Below are 19,694 nucleotides of genomic sequence, written 5' to 3' on the forward strand. Positions count from 1 at the left end.
ACAAAAAGAAACAGGTAGCTCTGAATAAAGTAAATGCCAGTTTATAAAACTGAACATGAAATGACAGTTGAAACCCTAAACTTATTTACTTAAGAATATATTTAATAAAATATGCAATCACTGCAACTTGCTTCTAAGACTGTGCTCAGAACTGATGTAAAGTAAAAATACTTTTGCCCCAAATGTAAAAATCAAACTTTAAAACACATATTTTCTCATCCAAAAAATCAGTACCACATCAGAAGACCTGAGTATTCAGTAAACAATTACTAGTAAAGAACTCAACAATTTTAAAATAATCAGATTTTATAGCAAATATTCCAAAACATCAGAGATCAATAAACTTTCTCCATATTCAAGAAAGGGCAAAAGAGTTCTCACGAGGCTAAAAGTTCTAAGTTTCTTAGCAGTAACTCCCTATATTTCTATGAAACTATTTATTTCTGAGAGAGTAGGAATGTGAAATAGAGAAAGACCTTAACAGATATCATGAAGACTGCATTTTGAAATTATAAGTTATCATGTTATATTAAGTAGTCTTAAGTAGTGATGATATTTTAAACAAAATCCTGTACAGTGGTACCTTGGGTTAAGAACTTAATTCGTTCTGGAGGTCCGTTCTTAACCTGAAACTGTTCTTAAGCTGAAGCACCACTTTAGCTAATGGGACCTCCTGCTGCTGCTGCGCCGCAGGAGCACGATTTCTGTTCTCATCCTGAAGCTAACCCAAGGTACTATTTCTGGGTTAGCGGAGTCTGTAACCTGAAGTGTATGTAACCTGAAGCGTATGTAACCCGAGGTACCACTGTATTCCAGATACCACATAGAGTCAGGATAAAATTACATTTCGAAGGACCCATATTGAAAGAGGTCTAGAGGAAGGCTGACATTCCACATATTTTACTCTTTTATACATCACTCTTATTAAATGAATGAACAGATTGAGAGAGCATAGTCTATTTAGACATTCTGTTCATTGCATTCTCAAAGTAAACCTCCACATGTAACAAAATCATAGTGAAATAACACATTTTCAATATGAAATGTATATAATGAATAGAAATGTGAAGTTCAGTCAACACAGCATTTCTGACCAGACTTATAGCTCAAATTACTCTTCCACAAATTTGTTACCCATGTACTTAAATATAATAATGTTCACGTTATTTTAGCAAATCAGAGATAAAATAAAAAAACATACTTCCAATACTTCTAACAGATTTGGTCCAATAAATTCCTTATCTCACTTGGTTTTCAAGGCTGGTATCTACCATACTTATGTAATGCTTATTTTGCAATAAGAACTTTACATACTGTAAGCTTGCTTAATATTGCAATAGTTATAACATATTTACTCAAATCTAATGCACACCTTTTTTGGCCAAATTACACTGTGAAAATTAAGGTGTGCATTAGAGTCAATGGCATATTAGACTCGAGTAAATACAGTACAATAAAGTATTTGAAGACTCATCTGAGAAGAGCTTTCTTGTTCACTAAAACATTTCTCAGTTGCCTTTTTCAAATAATCAATAATTTACAAGAATGAAAAAATATTACTCGATACTGCCCCTTTTCAAATTTGAGCTTAGTAATTAGTAAGACTGTTTCTTTTAAAAAGTCCAAGAGTTCTTAAATTTACTAGGATTTAAAAAATCATGGATTCCATGACATACTAAACGTTTGTAACATAGTTTTAAAAGTTTCCTTTTATCCACACTTCTGGTTACTTTTCTTGCTAAAGTAACTGTAACCTCAAGGATTATCAATCATAAATATGATAAAGATACAATGAAACATCTCAAGAGACATAAATGTGATGAAGATACAATGAAACATCTCAAGAGACATTTGTACAACAGGAATTTTGAGGCACATAGAAAAATAAAGAAAGCAACATTACTTCTCACCAATCCATAAGACACTAATAGAAATGCATGTTCCACTCTTATTTGAAAGTTATATCAAATATAGATTACACACTATATAACCTCTACTTTAGCACACTCTTAATGTATCATATGATAACATACTTTGTAACAAAACTTTTATAGATCTGAATAGCCTTCCAGGTACTAGAATATATTTTCTCTCTGCTTTCTAAGGTGGAAGTTCTGAATTACATAACACCACATGCAAAAGGGGGCAGGAATACAGATTTTAACTAACAAAGTGATTCCAAGAGCTACTTGGCCAGCAGTAGTTCTTTAAAAATGTAGATCAGAAAGGTATTTCTATACTTTCACAGCAATTGGTGATCATAAACGCTTTCCCTTGGCAAACAAGGGAGACACCTCAATGATAAAGTGACAGGCTAATAAGGAAGAAATGATGTCACCAGAAAATCATTAACTCAAACCATTAACAAAATTATGATGCCCTTGTGTGGATCAACTGTGTATTAAATCAGTAAGTGAGGGCTAAGAAATTGAACTGAATAAAGTGGAATTCATCTAAGTTCATATAGAGCAACTGATCTATAGAAATAAGCACTTTGGAAAAATATATTTTGGTGGGGATCCAAAGAGCTACTAAGATGGACCCAAGCTTGCTGGTTGCTGTTGTTGCTTTAAGTAAGATTCTCATACTGTATCACTAACTCCTTTGGAAACTGAAAGCGGTTTGAAGTGCATATAGATAATCAGTTTCATCCAGAAATACCTGCAGTTGCTCCCCAATCACCCTCACCACCATTTTTTGCCAAGAATGGGGTGTTGGTAACTGGACTATAGTTGTTACATGCCATTGGGTCCAGAGTGGGCTTTTTAAGAAGTGGACATGCTACTGCCTCTTTAAGGACTGCGAGCAAAATTATATCATGTAAAGATGTGTTCACCATATCCTTGACCCATTCAGTCGCCCCACTATAGTTTTATGTTTTTTATCTTACTGGAAAGTTGGAGAGGAGGAAATAATGGGTTGGATCCAGAGAATGGAAGTTCTCTCACACAATGAGACTCTCCTCCTCCCACCTCCTATGCCTCTGACAACAGCTCCTGAAGATCAGGGAAGGATGAGGCATAGGGGACTGCAGCAGGAGGGGAGAACTGACATAATTCAAGGGGCTCTCTTGCAAAGCAGACTAATGAATATTATGCAATTCCAATCCTAAGAAAATAGGATTTATTTTACTGAATAACGTAGGAGAACTTTGGAATCCTGTTCCATACATGTCACGGTCTTCTAATGGAAGGCTTATACCGCCATATTCCTAACAAACTAGGTAACGGGCAAAAGATAGTTTACCTTTACAAAGGCTGCTAGCTGGATTTTCAATGAGGATGTCTGGAGGCCAGACAGATTTAATGAAGAAGGTACTCAAGTAGCTTGTATGTGGGCTATGCAAAAGGATCCAATTTTTAGCCTCACAGCATCTTCCACTTCAAGTCCTATGACAGTCCAATGAACTTCTCAGCTAGGAGAACTTGATACTTTCTCAGTCACACCAGCTGCAGGATCTCTAACCATTTCAGAAGCCAAGCTGGAAGCGAGAGAAATTCTCGGTTGGGATGGATATAAATTCCCTGGTTCAGGTTTGGCAATTTCCATCATCTGTGGGCTAGGCAACAGCCCTCTCCTTTGGAAGAGGGAGCTAAACTCATCACTACTAAGAACAGCTCTTCAGCACATTAAGCTCTAAGTTGTCATGTCTTTTAGAACTTAAATTATTAATATAAAGGCAGGCATATATTGGTGCAAAATACTGTCCATCCTAAATTTATGTTCACATTAAAAGATAGGTTCTATGTTATCCAACAAGAAAATTCAATGGTTATTTTTTCCAGAAACATGAGATTGTTTCCCCCACTAGAATCTCTGCTATTGTATCAACAGACCAGGCTTTCTTTATAACTTATCATGAAAGGTCTCAGAAAGAAGATATATTCTTGTTCATTTTTTAAATATGCACACACAGTTTCTATTTCACTTGTTCCACGTGTTGAACTTTGAATCTCCTAAATTCATAATGAAAACTATACATGATCCAGTGTTGATTGTACTACAAAGAAAAGACAGAGTTAAACAACGATATACCAAGCAAAAAAAGTAGCAGCACACATGACAGTACCCAACTTGTAGACTATCATGGCCTGTTCACAACTTACCTGTTATAGTACCTGCCCCCCATCATAAACTGGTTGTTTGGTGTTGGGCATATTTTAAAACGCTGTATGTTTTCACTGGTTCGAAAGTAGAGAGAGTAATCCCCAGGCGTGTTATCAGAAGGTCTCACAAGAAAACTTGACACCTGGCCAACTAATTACAGAAAGGAAAGGAAAGAACACTTAGCTCCTTACCAATATTTTACTTTCTCAGTGTTAATATAGCAGCTTTACTCAAGTTATCTGGAATTTGGTATGCAAACAAAAAAATTGGCCAGTTGCAGAAAGCCAGCTTTAACAGTTCGCACAGTGTATGGTCTGTTAATCAATGCCAAGTTACAAGAATCCTTCCTGAAAGATAAGACAATCCTTACTGCAAATGATCCCTTCCATATCCTGAAGTGTACTGGCACTCAGAAACAAAACCTTTACTAATATAAGTAAAAGTGAATGTCCTTTGTGTGTGTGTGGAGGTGGTTGGAGGATGGATGGTGGCTAATGGATTTAGGTTGAATCCTGACAAGACAGAAGTACTGTTTTGTGGGGGCGGGGGTTGGGGGGACTCCCTGGTCCTGAACGGTGTAACTGTGCCCCTGAAGGACCAGGTGTGCAGCATGGGAGTCATTTTGGACTCACAGCTGTCCATGGAAGAGCAGGTGAATTCTGTGTCCATGGCAGCTGTCTATCAGCTCCAGCTGGTACACCAGCTGAGACGCTACCTGCCCGCAGACTGTCTCGCCAATGTGGTGCATGCTCTGGTTACCTGCTGCTTGGACTACTGCAATGTGCTCTATGTGGGGCTACCTCTGAAGGTGACTTGGAAACTACAATTAATCCAGAATGTGGCAGCTAGACTGGTGACTGGGAGTGGCCGCCGGGACCATATAACACCAGTTCTAAAGGATCTTCACTGGCTCCCAGTATATTTCCGAGCACAATTCAAAGTGTTGGTGCTGACCTTTAAAGCCCTAAACAGCCTTAGCCCAGTATACCTGAAGGAGTGTCTCCACTCCCACCATTCAACCCAGACACTGAGGTCCTCCTCTGAGGAACTTCTGCTGGTTCCCTCACTATGAAAAGTAAAATTGCAGGGAACCAGGCAGAGGGCCTTCTTGGTAGTTGCATCCTCCCTGTGGAATGCTCTCCCTTCAAATGTCAAGGAGATAAAAGAACTACATAACTATTAGAAGACACCTGAAGACAGCCTGCTTAGGAAGTTTTTATTATTTGAGATTTTACTATGTTTTATATATGCTGTAAGCCACCCAGAGTGGCTGGGGAAACCCAGCCAGACGGGTGGGGCATAAATAATAAAATTACTACTATTATTATCATTATTACTACTATGAACTTTTATAGTAGACCATCTAAGCAAATACTAAAAATAAAATTGCTTTTATTTGCCTTAGGAATGGTTTTTTAAATCATTTTAAGCCCTGTAACAGCCTTTCTTCTTAAAATATTACGCAGTTAAGTAGTGAAGTTAATGCAGAAGTGGTGTAATACATATTCTATTAAGTAAATTTCACATGACATACCTGTCATCAGCAAGCCGTAAGCCTCTTGTTTAGAGATCTTCCCATGGAACCATCTTAGAGAATCGGATAAATGAGAAAATATTAGAAACAACATGCTTAAATTGGTGATCTCATCTACTTAGATTAGTGAAGAGGAAACTTTTTCAGCTTGAAAGCTTCATTACTTCATGGGTAACCTTATGGGGATAGAATGCCAATGGCAGGCAGGGTCAATGCACAACAATAGATGCAACTCTTACCTTTGTAGAGTAGGCTGCATTCCAGCAACGCAAAAACCATAGTTTTTTTACAAACACACACACACACCCATCCAGGCATGCAACAGGCATCATCACGGTTCAAGCAGTCATCACTCTAGCACATGGAACAAAGCTGGTGAAGGGTACAGCTGAGAGATAGGGGGCATGGTGTGGTAAGAGTCCTGAAGGCTGTACAAAGAGGCCTGCGGACTGGAGGTTCACCAATCCTGACTTACATGATAGTACACAAGTGCACTTAGGAATGACCTGTATAGAATCATAGAACTGTAGCATTGGAAGGGACCACAAGTGTCATCTTGCCCAGGCTTCCTCAACCTCGGCCCTCCAGATGTTTTGAGACTACAATTCCCATTATCCCTGACCACTGGTCCTGCTAGCTAGGGGTCATGGGAGTTGTAGGCCAAAAAGATCTGGAGGGTTGAGGTTGAGGAAGCCTGATCTAGCCCAACACTCAGCAATGCAGGAACCTTTTGCCCAATGTGGGGCTTGAAACCATGACCCTATGGATTTCTATTTTTGCTAATATGTAACAATGTTTAAATTCAGATGATACAGGTGGTATGTGTGTGTGCATTTATGTGTGTATGCATGCATGCGTGCACCCCCCCCCCCCACAATGATTATTCATACCATTAATAAACATTTTCTGTAAAACCAAGTGTTGTAAGCCAGATCTGGTAAGCAACAACTCAAATGCTCCAATTCTTTGCCCTCAGTCAAATAAAATTGAAATTGCTTTCAATAACTCACTATATCACCAAACTGTTCAGGAAATATTTCAAAAACTATGGGAAAATATCCCTTGCTCTTCTTTTATCTACATTAACATATTCATATTCCTAGACATTTTAACATCCTTGTAGTTGCTATAAATCCTTTCAAAATTGTGCACGTCCATTTTCAGCTATTGTGTTCAGAACTGAACAGAGAAATCCAAGAAATTCTTACAAGTCTAGATTAAAGTAGTACATTTTGTCAAGGGTCTTGAAAACAATGCTACTCTCCTCACTTTAATATAGTACTGGACTTTTGGGACACAGCATCAAAGAATCTTACTTATTATGTGCATCACATAACTCCTGAATATTAGGATCAACTGGAATAATGCATTTTGCATATTAAGAAATCAAGGAGTTCAATTCTAGAATAACACTTACAGTATTCAGACCCGTATGATAAGTTATAATTTATTCCAGAAGACACACTTACATTTTTCCTTCATGCGGATCTTCTTCTCGACCCTAATGAAAACATACAGCTGTTACCAACACAACAGAGTGATACAGAAAACGCATTTCCTAAAGTTTACAGAATGCTGTAAGCAATATAAAAATAATTTTGAAATCTGAACCATTTCGGATTTCTGAAATTAACATGCAACCTATTAAATTTCATCACGCTCAGTGGGATTTGCTCACAAGAAACTGTGCATAGATTTGCAACCTACAACACTAAACTATTTTATGTCTGCCTCAGAAAACAAACCATGCAACTGAAAAAGGCTTGCTCTCAACTTCCAGAAACTATAGGTAGAATGATAGACAGCTGAGTGCCATACGCCCAATAAGAGCCTGCCAAGCCTTATAGAGTGTAGCATATTGTGTCAAATATCAATAACACCTTTTTCTGCAGAAAAGTTAAAAAAATAATAATACTGGAACACACCTGCAACCCTCACCACCATCCTACACACACACACACACAGAGAGAGAGAGAGAGAGAGAGAGAGAGAGAGAGAACTGGACCTCCAAATCTACACCCAGCCGTAGAAGTTTGGAAAACTACTTTGTTTTGGAAGTTTTGACATACACACAGACTCTCTCTCTCTCTCTTTTTCTGTACCCCAAATGCCACTGATGAGTACCCTTACTGAATGGTTTCTAAGCTCACTCACCTATAGCATACAAAACAGTATCAAATTTTCAGGATTCTTCTCCCTCAAAAATTACATTAAAAATGATCCAGGCTGTAGTAATGAATCTGGCTACACATATTAAATTTACTGAGTCAGTTCACACACAGTGCGAAATCATGGTCTGATAATATGAACATGAATGCTGAGCTTACATACCCAATCCCATAATGCACTTTGTTTAGTTCATTACTTCCTGATTTATAGCAAACCACAATTTACTATTGCATCTGAACTAGCAAATTACGGTTTTAACTCACCCTGAAAACCAGGATCAAACCCTAGGTTGCAGAGCAAACACAAACTATAGTTTGCCAGTCCAGATGTATACTAGTAATACCCAATTAAGGAGCATGTGCCAAAGAAGATGGAAGCATACCCAAGTCTTGATTATAAACTGACCCATAGTTGAAAATAAGACAATATATATGATCTCCTTTTCAAGACACAGAAATAACAAACTGGAGAATAAGTTGCATTTGTTCAGTACTTTGCTGAGTAAGGCAGCTCTTACATACTTTTATTATTGTGCTTTTATCTTAATGCTAAGATACTCCTTGTATAAAGTAACTTACCACTTCCTCCACTAGGTCTTCTACTATAAGTCCTTGCTCATCCGTACGTAGGTTTGTAACCCACATCCATCCATCATCTAATTCATTGTGGACAATAAACATGTCTCCTTTAAGGAAGCTATATGTAATTAAGATAAAATTATGAAACAGATTCCCATTATACCAAGTCTGGCACATTAAGTTATATACTTAAAATTATTCCCTGATTTTCTCCTACGTCTCTGGAAATTAAATGAGCTCTTCAAAATAAATTTTAGAATTATACCAGAAGATCACCAGATTCTTAGGCAGAGAATCAAACTCAATGTGAAACCAAACACCGAAACAGTTCAGAGAAGTTTTCTTTGAGTCATGACTTAACTTGAACTTACAAATCATTTAATTGCCTTGAACACAAAATGGAAGTGAATACCTAAATATAACTGCTTCAACAACTCAGGAGAACTTTTAAGTTCTCTCTCTTCCTACTGAGGCAAGGAAACTGCTAAATTTTCTGGAAACTACTGGAGAAAATGAGGGAGTGGGGAAAGAAGAGGTTTTCTGTTATTGACATTTCTTCTTTCTCCATTTATCTTCAAAGAACTGCTTGTTTCAGATGAAGGGAGACATCCCAACTAACTAAACCAGGCTGGAAACTTTTATTTCAAATGGTCAGTTGATTATGACTGCTTTTTTATAATAAACACACACACAAAGCAAGAGCCACAACTGTATTGGTCCCTACATGGACTGTTTTATCTGTGAACCTGCTATCAGTAAAAACGAAAGGAACATATTTGTTGGATAATATAGTTCAGCATTTTCTCCCAGGAGTAGTCATCTACAGACTTTAAAAAGTACTACAGAATCTTAAACACAAGCAAATTAGTTGCCGCTTCAGCTTTTGTCGACTGCAGTCATTTTGCCAAATGCATGAAATGTTACTCTTAATTGGCAGGTTTATCAATGCACATGTAGAGAGGCAAAACAAAAAAACAAAAAACAGGAACTATTAAGAGGCGGCAGCAAGTGTGGCACATTTGTATGCAAAGCCAAATTTATCTTCTATATATCTGTAGCTATACAAAGTGTGGCACATCTATTGCTACCCATTTAACAGCCTTTTGAGCCCATTATTTATTAGTACCTTTATTCTGAAATCATGTATGCATCTATATAGATAAATGTATACATACATACACACACCAAGAAGGAAAGCATTTCATGCATTTTACAAACCCTACAAAAGCTTCTGTTACGGTAGGTTTTTTTAGTCTCTACAGTACCACAGGTTCTGTGTTTTTAACCAGAGGATGTATGTTTTGCTACTACAGACTAGCGCTCTAAACTATAAAAGTCTAGACACTAACATGCAAGGCATGGTGGCAATGAACAGGGCATGCTTCAGATTCAAGACCCCATTTAATTATCCTGACTAGTAAAACTTTTGTACACCTAATCCTCCATGAACTTGTCCAATCCTAAAAATCATATAAAGTGGCAAGTATCAACATATTGTGTGGTATGTACTACTGAAGTATTTGTTTTTAATCTGTCTTCCTGACCATACTGAATCATCTATCAGTAGTCTTTCTTTCCACTACAGGTGAGGGGGAGAGAGAACTGCAGTATCTCTCCACTGGCCCTACTGAAAAATCTGCAACTTTTGCCTTCTCTCCACATTTTTCTATTTCAGCTGGTCATTACAAGAATGATGTAACTAAGAGCTAGTGCCTGATTTTGCTTTTTCCTTCACCCTTCTCACTCCTTTTCCTTTCTATAGTGTATATCAATATTTTGTACAAATAAATAATTTCACCCCACATAGGATTTGTAATTCTTATGAAATATACCTTATTTCATCTGTTTCTGGCACTTTAGTGTATGGCAGAATGGCTCGGACTCTCCTGCGGTCCTCCACTGGCTATAAAAAACAAAGATGTTCTGCTGTGATGCAGGACTTAAAATCTGGACTGCAATGTGAGCAATATGATTTCAAGACAAAATATCCACTATATCAACTAGATCATATTTGGCAGCAAAATAAGATCTCCCTAGACTGCTGATTACCTCTAATAACACAATTAGATCCAGTAGGCCAATGCCTGGATGCTTTTTAAAGTCACAATATTTAGTCAAATATTTAGACTAACTGCTTATTGAGCAATAATAAGTACAAAATATGGATCAGAGCAGAACAGAAGTCTCTTTATTTCAAGTTAATTAAAAATGGATTTAGTTTTAAGTTTGAGTACACTAAGTAGCTTTCTAGATTATGGCGTAACTTGAACAGACGAAATATTGTCACTATTTGTGTTAAGATACTAACATGAATTAGTTTTGTGTGAGTGTGGCATAAGCACTAGCTTTATGGCAAAACTGTTCTGCCCTTAGAAAGTAAGCAGAACATACTATACTGCTACTACCATATTTTTTATCATTACTTATTTTTATTCAAACGAGCTCCCATATCAGTGGTATGGGTTGGATTCAGGGTCATTTCCACTGAAGGCTTCTTCAGTTTAGGAGATGGTATTATTTTTACTAATTCCCCCTGATGCTACCTCCCACACGGTTCTGAAGCATCCCTGACCCTCCAAAGAGGTTGTTCAGTGGGCACAAGGGACAGGTGGAGAAATTGGCAGAAATGTTGTTGTTCCCCCCTCCTCCAGCAGAGCACCCCAAGGGTAGAATTTCGCCTACAGAAAATCTAGATTCAACCCATTAAATGAGATCACTTCCATTTCCAATTTTCTACTTGTGGTCAATGTGCCCAAAGCACTCATAAGCAAACAGTAAGATCAGAGAGGTCTTTTACCAACACAAGGCTTTCGCTTCTATTCTTTTAAGATCAGGCAGGGTGGGCTTTTCCACCCTTTTGTCTCATCTTTTCCCACCAGGGTGGGAAGAAAAGATGAAGGCCCTGAGCTTCAACCATGCTGAGAACTTAGATAAATGTTGTTCTTTGCTCTATAGTGCTTACCTTCTCTCCCAGAAAGAAAGAGAGAGGAAGGGATGGGAGCTGATCCCCCCCCCAGGCTATTTGGAACCCAGCAGGATGAAAACTTTCCTCCTCTGCTTCCTGCTTTCATGCAGAGGAAGAGAGGCAAGCGGATTCGTTTCAGAGGTTTCTGAACCAAGTATCCAATCGTATTTTCCAACAATACAGTGTATGTCACAGTACCAAATTATTTCTCTAAAGTCTAAGTTTCTAAATAAACAATCTCTTCTATGACTGAATACTAATATATAGATTTGGATGGATCTATATAGTATCCAGTTATCCATCCAAAAATATGTAACTCATTTCACATTTCCAAATTAAAATAGGTATTTCTGTAAAGATGATTTTAATAGGAGCACAGAAACATTTGCTTAGAAAAAATAATACATACCTCTGGAGGTGCTACAGGAAACAACAATTTTTCCCCCTTAAGCAAACAAGATACATGGCTGTAATAACCTATTAGGTCAGAAAGTGAAGAAAACCGTCTCCCGCCAATATAATAGTCACCACACATTGCAATAATCCTGTTAAGAAAGATTATGACCTACATTAGTAGAAAATATTAAGAATTATAGCATGAGTAAATTCAAAAATATATACTTTGGTATTTCAGTCTTTCTGGAATGTTAGTTTTTTAAAACTTGAAAGAATAAATATAAAACTGACTGTGTTTTTAGGACGTTAAAGGATGTATACATATTCACACTGACAGCATTTCTGTGTGCTATCTCTGCTTAACAGAACAAAAGAGAAATCCACCTTCCTAACATTCCCAAGCCTTATTTGAACAAACACCCATCGTATAAAGTAGGGATTGGAACCTGTGGCTCTCCAAATGTTGTTCTCCAGCTCCCATCCTGCTAGCATGGTCAATGGTTAGAGACAATGGGAGTTATAGTACAGCAACATCTAGCGGGCCAAAGATTCCCTTTTCTTGTAATTAAGAATATGTTTCATTCAAGCTACAAATATGCTTGAAATAAATGCCGGGGGGAGGGGCCCAGATAAATTTTGACTACTATTTTAGAAAGCTCCATGCACAATTTGATAAAATTAAGCCTATAAACCTAATTTAAACACTGTATTTAGAGCAGTTTCCAATTTGCCTGTTTGTGGTGTGAAGCAACTGTACTCATCAAGCAGCCAAGCGACTGTAGTTTTTTAACTATGTTATTTAGAACCCATGCCAATCCCTATTGATCTGCAGATGCAGGGGGATGGCAGGTATATAATACTGAACAAATCAGTCAATTCTGGCTACCTAGAGTGGTAAGAACAGCTGCAAGCAGCCAGATGAGTCTTTATCCTCTTTTCCAGCCTTTAAGAGCTATAAGAAAGCTATCAAGCTGCAGATCAACTTAGCCCTCTGCTTCTCTGGAAGGTGGAGAATGAAAAGCTGTGAGCACTATCTCCAAAACTCAGGCTTTTGTTAAACAAAGCTACATTCAAGGCAGAGAGAGAAATGACAGCTGTGGAGCACATGGTCAATGCCTTGGCAGCTGCCAGTTTCCAAGCAGCAACAGCAACCCTGCCTGGCTCTCTCCGTGCTTTCAAGTTAAGACTATACAGTTTAGAAAGCCACCGTTGCTTAGAAGCTACCAGCCACTTAAGTATCTACCTTGCATACTCCAGACATACATTCCCCCTCTGCAGAGGAAAAGGTAACTGCACGCCACAGAGCAAGCCACCAGTCAAATGGAAATAAGTCAGGCTACAACAACATTTCACCAAGGAAGTAGCTCTTCACAACTCTACCTTTTAGTCCTGTTCTCTTAAGTATTGTGAAAAATGAATGGCGAGGGAGGGAATGGAATAGGGGGTGATTTAAAACAAGGAATGGTGTTGGAGCAGAGTAATAGGAAACATAACAGAGGATGAATTACAAGCTAATGCAATCTCATCTGAACTGCGGGGGAATGTTCCAGGACAAATCTTCAGTTTTTGCAGCAGGAAACACAACTGGGCCCAATGGATCTGGCCCATACCCTGCATGAATAGAACATGTGCCCAGAATTCTGTCACATATAGGGCTTCCTGGATAATCAGTGCATAAAGTGTCTTCTGAAAGAAGAAAATGCCAATTCAGTTGATGATGATGCCACTTTAAATTTTTGGGGGGAGGAAAAAGAGTCTCTCACTCCAACTCATTCACAAGACACCAGCTAAGCTTCAAAACCGACACTTTAGGCATACATCTTTAAACAGCTTTTTCAACAATATTAAATCAACACTCACCTAAAGTGATTAACAACATTGGTTTTACTAAGGAATGAAAGCACAAATGATCCGGGCCTTCGATCACTCTCTCGGATAAGATAACTTCCAGGTTTCCCTGCTTGCCGAAGGCGTTCTTCTGCAATTGTTCTGTCAAGCTTCCCATGATACCATCTGGAACACAAAGCATAAAAATGTTGCATGTAAGCTTCAACCAACTGAATAAAGTGAAAAGCACATGGATATAGACATCTGGGTTAAAAAAACCCACAACTATCAGCCATGAACCATCACAGCATAGTCTGCAGCAAAGATAAACATTTATAAAAGTGAAGGGGCTCAGTTACAAGCTCTACAGAAGGCCTGTGGTGGCTGCTCCCACAGTAAGTCAATCTTCCAATGAATTTCTATACTCCCATGGTCAGTTGCAAAACAGCTGCAAAAAAGACACTATTCTACAAAAGTTAACAAAACTTCCATGTATGACTTTTACTGAAGTCCTCTGCATTCATTAAAGCCTTGTTCTAGGCAAAGTTTTCGTTACTTGGCTTCTGCATGTGGATAGTATGCCCAAGGCAGTCAAAGTCTGGGGGGGAAGACTGTAAGGAAGCATTGCAAGCATAAGCAGAGCAGAATCCACAGAGAGTGGGCATTAAGTTTGGAGACATTCCAGAGAATACCTAAATGTGTGCTGTGGAAGTTGACTTTTCTTAAGCTGGCTGGCACAGGAGCAAGCAGCAAAGCCCCATGACCCTTTCATAGCGTGGAGCCTCTTCACATGGAATAATAAACAAAGGGAGCTAGAATCTTAAACAGACTGATACCAAGTAAGTTAATATGATTTAACACAGGCATTGTCTGTGTGTCTGTCACACACACAGCTCCATGCAATGTTTTTGTGCTTTGTTAATCAAATGTACTCCATGCTTCATTTCTCCGCAGGATGTAAGGAGTACACAAAACCTACGAAAAGATTGTCCAAAATGGAGTTCAACTTAAAGAACAGAGTGTTCAATGAAGTAATGACCTAGAGGCTATGGAACAGACTTCCTCTATTGGGTGGAATCCAATTGGTGTTCTTGTGCTCACCAAAGGGTTTTTGATCGAGCAGACACCTCTGCTAATGGAAGAGGAAGAGAGGGGGAGTTTTGTCACTTTCCCCTACAAACCCCACCAAGACCACCTTCGACCTTGTTCTGGAAAGTCCCCCAACCCTCTTGAGTGATTTTCAGGAGGTGCTGCGGGTATGGAGGCCTGAGATTGTCTCCCTTCTTCTGTTGAAACGAAATACCTTCTGTAAATGCAAGTCCACCAACTAGATTCCATCCAACATCTCTCATGATGAGAGGTCACTAGCATAAGGTGAATCTTCTCAACAAACCGAAGATAAAGTTTGAAAATGTCCTCAAACATCAAAAGGCAACCTCCCATGCTCAAGACCATGCTGCACAGGAGAATGACCTTCTAACTCTAGAGGTTACTCAAGGTAATCGACCAAGGGTGTAACAGATTTCCTTAGGAAATACCACACAGTATTTTTCCCCTCCAAAGACATCAGTACAGATTAATGCAAATGTAAGATGGTGTCAATTAAGGCAAAAAACATGAAGCCACCCTCAATAAAAAAGGGAGGGGGAGAAATTACAGGTCATCAAATGTGGTATGGTGCTGCCACAGGAAGAATGAATAGTAAATAGAAAATAAATAGTAAAATATTGTCACTTGTTGCACTGTCTAGCATTATCTCTTGCCTGTACCTCCTCCAATCACAGTTGCCTCAAGGCAGCCTGATAGAGGCAACAGAAAGATAGAAATAATAAATTGTTTATTTATCAATAAATTAAAGTTTAGTCAGGGACGCGGGTGGCGCTGTGGGTAAATCCTCAGCACCTAGGGCTTGCCGATCGCATGGTCGGCGGTTCAAATCCCCGCAGCGGGGTGAGCTCCCGTCGTTCGGTCCCAGCTCCTGCCCACCTAGCAGTTCGAAAGCACCCCTAAAGTGCAAGTAGATAAATAGGTACCGCTTTCTAGTGGGAAGGTAAACGGCGTTTCCGTGTGATGCGCTGGTGCCGGCTCACCAAAGTAGCTTCGTCACGCTGGCCACATGACCCAGAAGTGTCTCCGGACAGCGCTGGCCCCCGGCCTCTTAAGTGAGATGGGTGCACAACCCTAGAGTCGGACACGACTGGCCCGTACGGGCAGGGGTACCTTTACCTTTACCTTAAAGTTTAGTCAAATATAAATAAATAATAAATAAATTCAGAACATTTGATTAGGAAGGAATCACCCAAAGAGCTACTATGCTGGAAAGTTGTTTTTATTTAATGGATAAAGTTAAACCTGTACAGTGGTACCTCTGGATACACAGACCTCTGGTTGCGTATCCTTCAGGATGCGAACGCGGCAAATCCAGAAGTATTTTTCCGGGTTTTGCAGCGTGCGCATGCGCAGCAGCAGTCCCTCCGGTTGTGGAAACCTCGGGACCCGACTGGAGCACTGGAACGGATCCCATCTGCAACTGGAGGTACCACTGTAATGGGACTGATGGTTTAACCCAGGGACAGAATGAGCCACCTAATTTTGATTCCAATCGTAAATCTGCTCTGTCCAATTTTGTTTTCAAAAAAGAATGAAAAAAACCCACTTTTAAATTGTATACATTTTGCAGGCACTTTGTACAGATTTTAGAAATGCATTTTCCTCATAACATAGGGCAACATAATACCAAGGGAAGACGTGCTTTCATCCAGTTTCCAGCATTAATCACCTGTAGGAGGGTGGTGTGATACTATCTATGAATGTTGGTTATTACACTCACATTACTGAACTGGAAAACTGAGACAGTCACATAGGCAAGGATCAAGCTGGGGAAACAACATGCATAATTTAATTGAGTGCAAGGCAGACCCCTTCTAGAAACAAACCCTGTTCTTTTTAAAAAATGGTTTCTTGCGAGCAATTCACCTTTGCTTGATAAAGCTGTTAATGCTCTATGGAAGAAGCTATAAATGATGTGGCAAGAAATGTTACACACTAGTTTGCAATTTATTTATTAATGTTTGGGTTGTTACGAAAACTAACCAATGTGTTTGGAAAAATAACACCAGGTGGTATATTTCTCTATTCTATTCTATTCTATTCTATTCTATTCTATCCTATCCTATCCTATTTCTTATACTGCCCTTCATCTGAGGATCACAGGGTGGTTTACAATATAAAAACACAAAAGTACATACCATAGTAACAAACAAAAACAATAACCCCCACCAATACAGTTTTAAAAGCCATAATGTTTAATTAGCAAAAGGTCTGGGAGAAGAAGAATGTTTTTGCCTGGTGCCTAAAGATATGTAATGATGGGGCCAGATGATCATCCCTGGGGAGAGCATTCCACAAGCAAGGAGCCGCCGCAGAAAAGGCCCATTTTGCCACCCTCCAGACTTCTCATTGAGGAAGGGCCTCAGATGATGACTGCAAGGTCCAACTCAGTATACATGGGGAGAGGCAGTCCTTGAGATATTGTGGTCCTGAGACATTCTCTATATAATAAAATAGAATCCTGTTGTGTTTTTATTTTCTTATATTACTCATGCAAGCATGCCTTGGGATAATTTCGGCTAAAAATTGATTGGAAAAGTAGAATAGACCATGGAAGTAGGTTATACTTTGCAAACATGGCAGCACAATGTTCTAGCAAATATCCTGAGGAAACTCCTGTAGATAACACAAATTCTCTAGAAAACAGGATATACACTGAAATGCCAGCCTTTGAAACTTTCTGTGGTAAGCAAAGTTCTTGGGGGGGGGGGGTTGAGGGAAGTGAGGGGCAGCTTCATTTCTGAGATATCAAAATAATACAAGAGTGCTGGAAAGCTACAAAATAAGACTGGTCTTGTGACAGTTTTTCTAAAACTTAAAACATAATCCTAAACATGCTTTTATTCAGAAACAAGTCCCCCTGCCTTCAATGGCACTTCCTTCCAAGCAAATATACACTAGATCACAAGCTATCAGCCCAATCCTAGCCAGATATGAATCCAATAAAAGTATTAAGATAGAAAGATATATCTGATTAATATACACACATACACACAGAGAGAGAGAGAAAGAGAGAGTACTACATGGCATGGAAAATGTTCACTGCTGTATCCCCACCCCAATTTTCCAGGAAGCACTGGTACCACTAGTCACATAGAGGAGGGAGAAAGGTTGTTTTCTGCTGCTCCAGAGAAGTGGACACGGAGCAATGGATCCAAACTACAAGAAAGAAGATTCCACCTAAACATTAGGAAGAACTTCCTGACAGTAAGAGCTGTTCGACAGTGGAATTTGCTGCCAAGGAGTGTGGTGGAGTCTCCTTCTTTGGAGGTCTTTAAGCAGAGGCTTGACAACCATATGTCAGGAGTGCTCTGATGGTGTTTCCTGCTTGGCAGGGGGTTGGACTCGATGGCCCTTGTGGTCTCTTCCAACTCTATGATTCTATGATTCTATGATAAATATATAACCAACATTTGAGTTTAGGAAATATACAGAAAAGCTCACATATCTTTGTATCCATAATTCATAGTAGGTAATTTAAAAAAATCCCACTAGTACTACCATACCTTTCCCTTTTTATTTTAGGAAATACTCTTCCTCTCAGGAAATCCAGTTTTTACCATGGGGCATGATGATGCTTGATTATGAATCTGAATATGTGTCATTTGGATATAAATATTTTGTTACAACTTAAAAGTAATTTATAAATAAAATTTTGAAATCATTAAAAACCACACTACTTCAATTTCAATTATTTTCAGCTGTTAGAATAATTATTTAATATATACAGCACATAAAATATAGCATACTTTTTATTATTAAATATGTCAAATAAGCATGCTACAACAGGGCAAAGAACAACTTTGTAGAAAATTTTCTGGGAAATCCAAATACAGTAGATGTTTGCAATGGAAACCTAGCATAGAAAAACCCAACTCTGGACTGACCCTATTAATTTTCTGGAAGGTCTCTTACTATGTCACGTAGCTAAGAACTATTCTCCATCCCACAGCCTCAGCTCCATGTAAATAACTTGAGGGATGGAAGCTACAACCTCGTCTTTTATGCTGAGCTTTGAAGAAGCAGAAGAGACTTTTTTTCTTTCACAGAATATCTGGTACAAAGTGAAGTGAAAAGATGCTCCCTTTGAGCATATAAGGCCAATCCTGACCTGGCCAATTAGTTTCGGGGCCCAATTCAAAGTGCTGGTTTTGACCTATAAAGTCTTAAAAAAACAGTGTTAGAAAGTCAAATATATAAGCTAGGGGCCAAATGGCTTCTTAATCCAAGGTTACAGTCATCAAAATAAAACATCTAGTTACCATTTTGGGGCAAGATGACCCTTATTTTTTTAATGATAGACTGACTGTGGTTGATTATCAGTTAAACACCTGGCTAGTTCAGACAACCTTGAGCTTGGTTAAGAATTAAGAACCCTGAGACCTTAAATAAGAAAAATCACTATCTAAGGACAATCCACATATATATTGGCCTATTCCTACCTCTTTTTCTTCATGGTGACACAGACCATTCATAATGTAAGAAAATTCTTCACAACTGTGAGCAGGGCAGTGAGGTGGGGTAAGTGAAGACAAGCTACAACAATTACCAGTAACTATAACGTCGTCCACTGCTACTACTCAGGCTACACCGAAAAAGCATTTTGGTTCCTAAAACTGATTCTGATTGTGAATATAAAATATAACAGACAGAATTCTATAGGATGTGGTATTAGCATATGAAAACAGTCAAGATCCAACGATCCCCAGGCATGCACCTCCAGAGAGTGGGGATGTCAAGCGCATGGTGGCGCCCAGGCATTTCACTTGGTCACAAGTGGCCAATAGTCAGGTGCAAAATGAGCCTGGCTAATTTTGAACTCTGCTTTAAAAGGCTGAGGACCACAACTCCCAAGCAATCTGGACCCTGCAGTCATCATCTGAGGCCCTTCTTTGTGTGCCTCCTCCACAAGAGGTCTGGAGGATGGCAAGACGAGAATGGGCCGTTTCTATGGTGGCTCCCTGTTTATGCAATGCTCTCCCCAGGGAGGCTTGCCTGGAGCCTTCAT

At 39.0% G+C, this 19,694-nt stretch overlaps 1 protein-coding gene across 1 annotated transcript in view; it reads right to left on the minus strand.

Moving 5' to 3' along the window:
• The window catches only part of RASA1 (RAS p21 protein activator 1), a 47,822-nt gene that overhangs the window by 18,579 nt on the left and 9,549 nt on the right, over nt 1–19,694 (minus strand). The window contains exons 2-8 of the mRNA XM_079995389.1: nt 13,610–13,762; nt 11,763–11,898; nt 10,221–10,291; nt 8,389–8,506; nt 7,111–7,142; nt 5,642–5,694; nt 4,107–4,257 (exon numbers count right to left, since the gene is read on the minus strand). Coding sequence (XP_079851515.1) covers nt 4,107–4,257; nt 5,642–5,694; nt 7,111–7,142; nt 8,389–8,506; nt 10,221–10,291; nt 11,763–11,898; nt 13,610–13,762 — 714 coding nt within the window. The remainder of the gene's footprint in view (nt 1–4,106; nt 4,258–5,641; nt 5,695–7,110; nt 7,143–8,388; nt 8,507–10,220; nt 10,292–11,762; nt 11,899–13,609; nt 13,763–19,694) is intronic.

Source organism: Podarcis cretensis, assembly GCF_951804945.1.
Source record: "Podarcis cretensis genome assembly, chromosome: 11".
Lineage (NCBI taxonomy): Eukaryota > Metazoa > Chordata > Lepidosauria > Squamata > Lacertidae > Podarcis > Podarcis cretensis.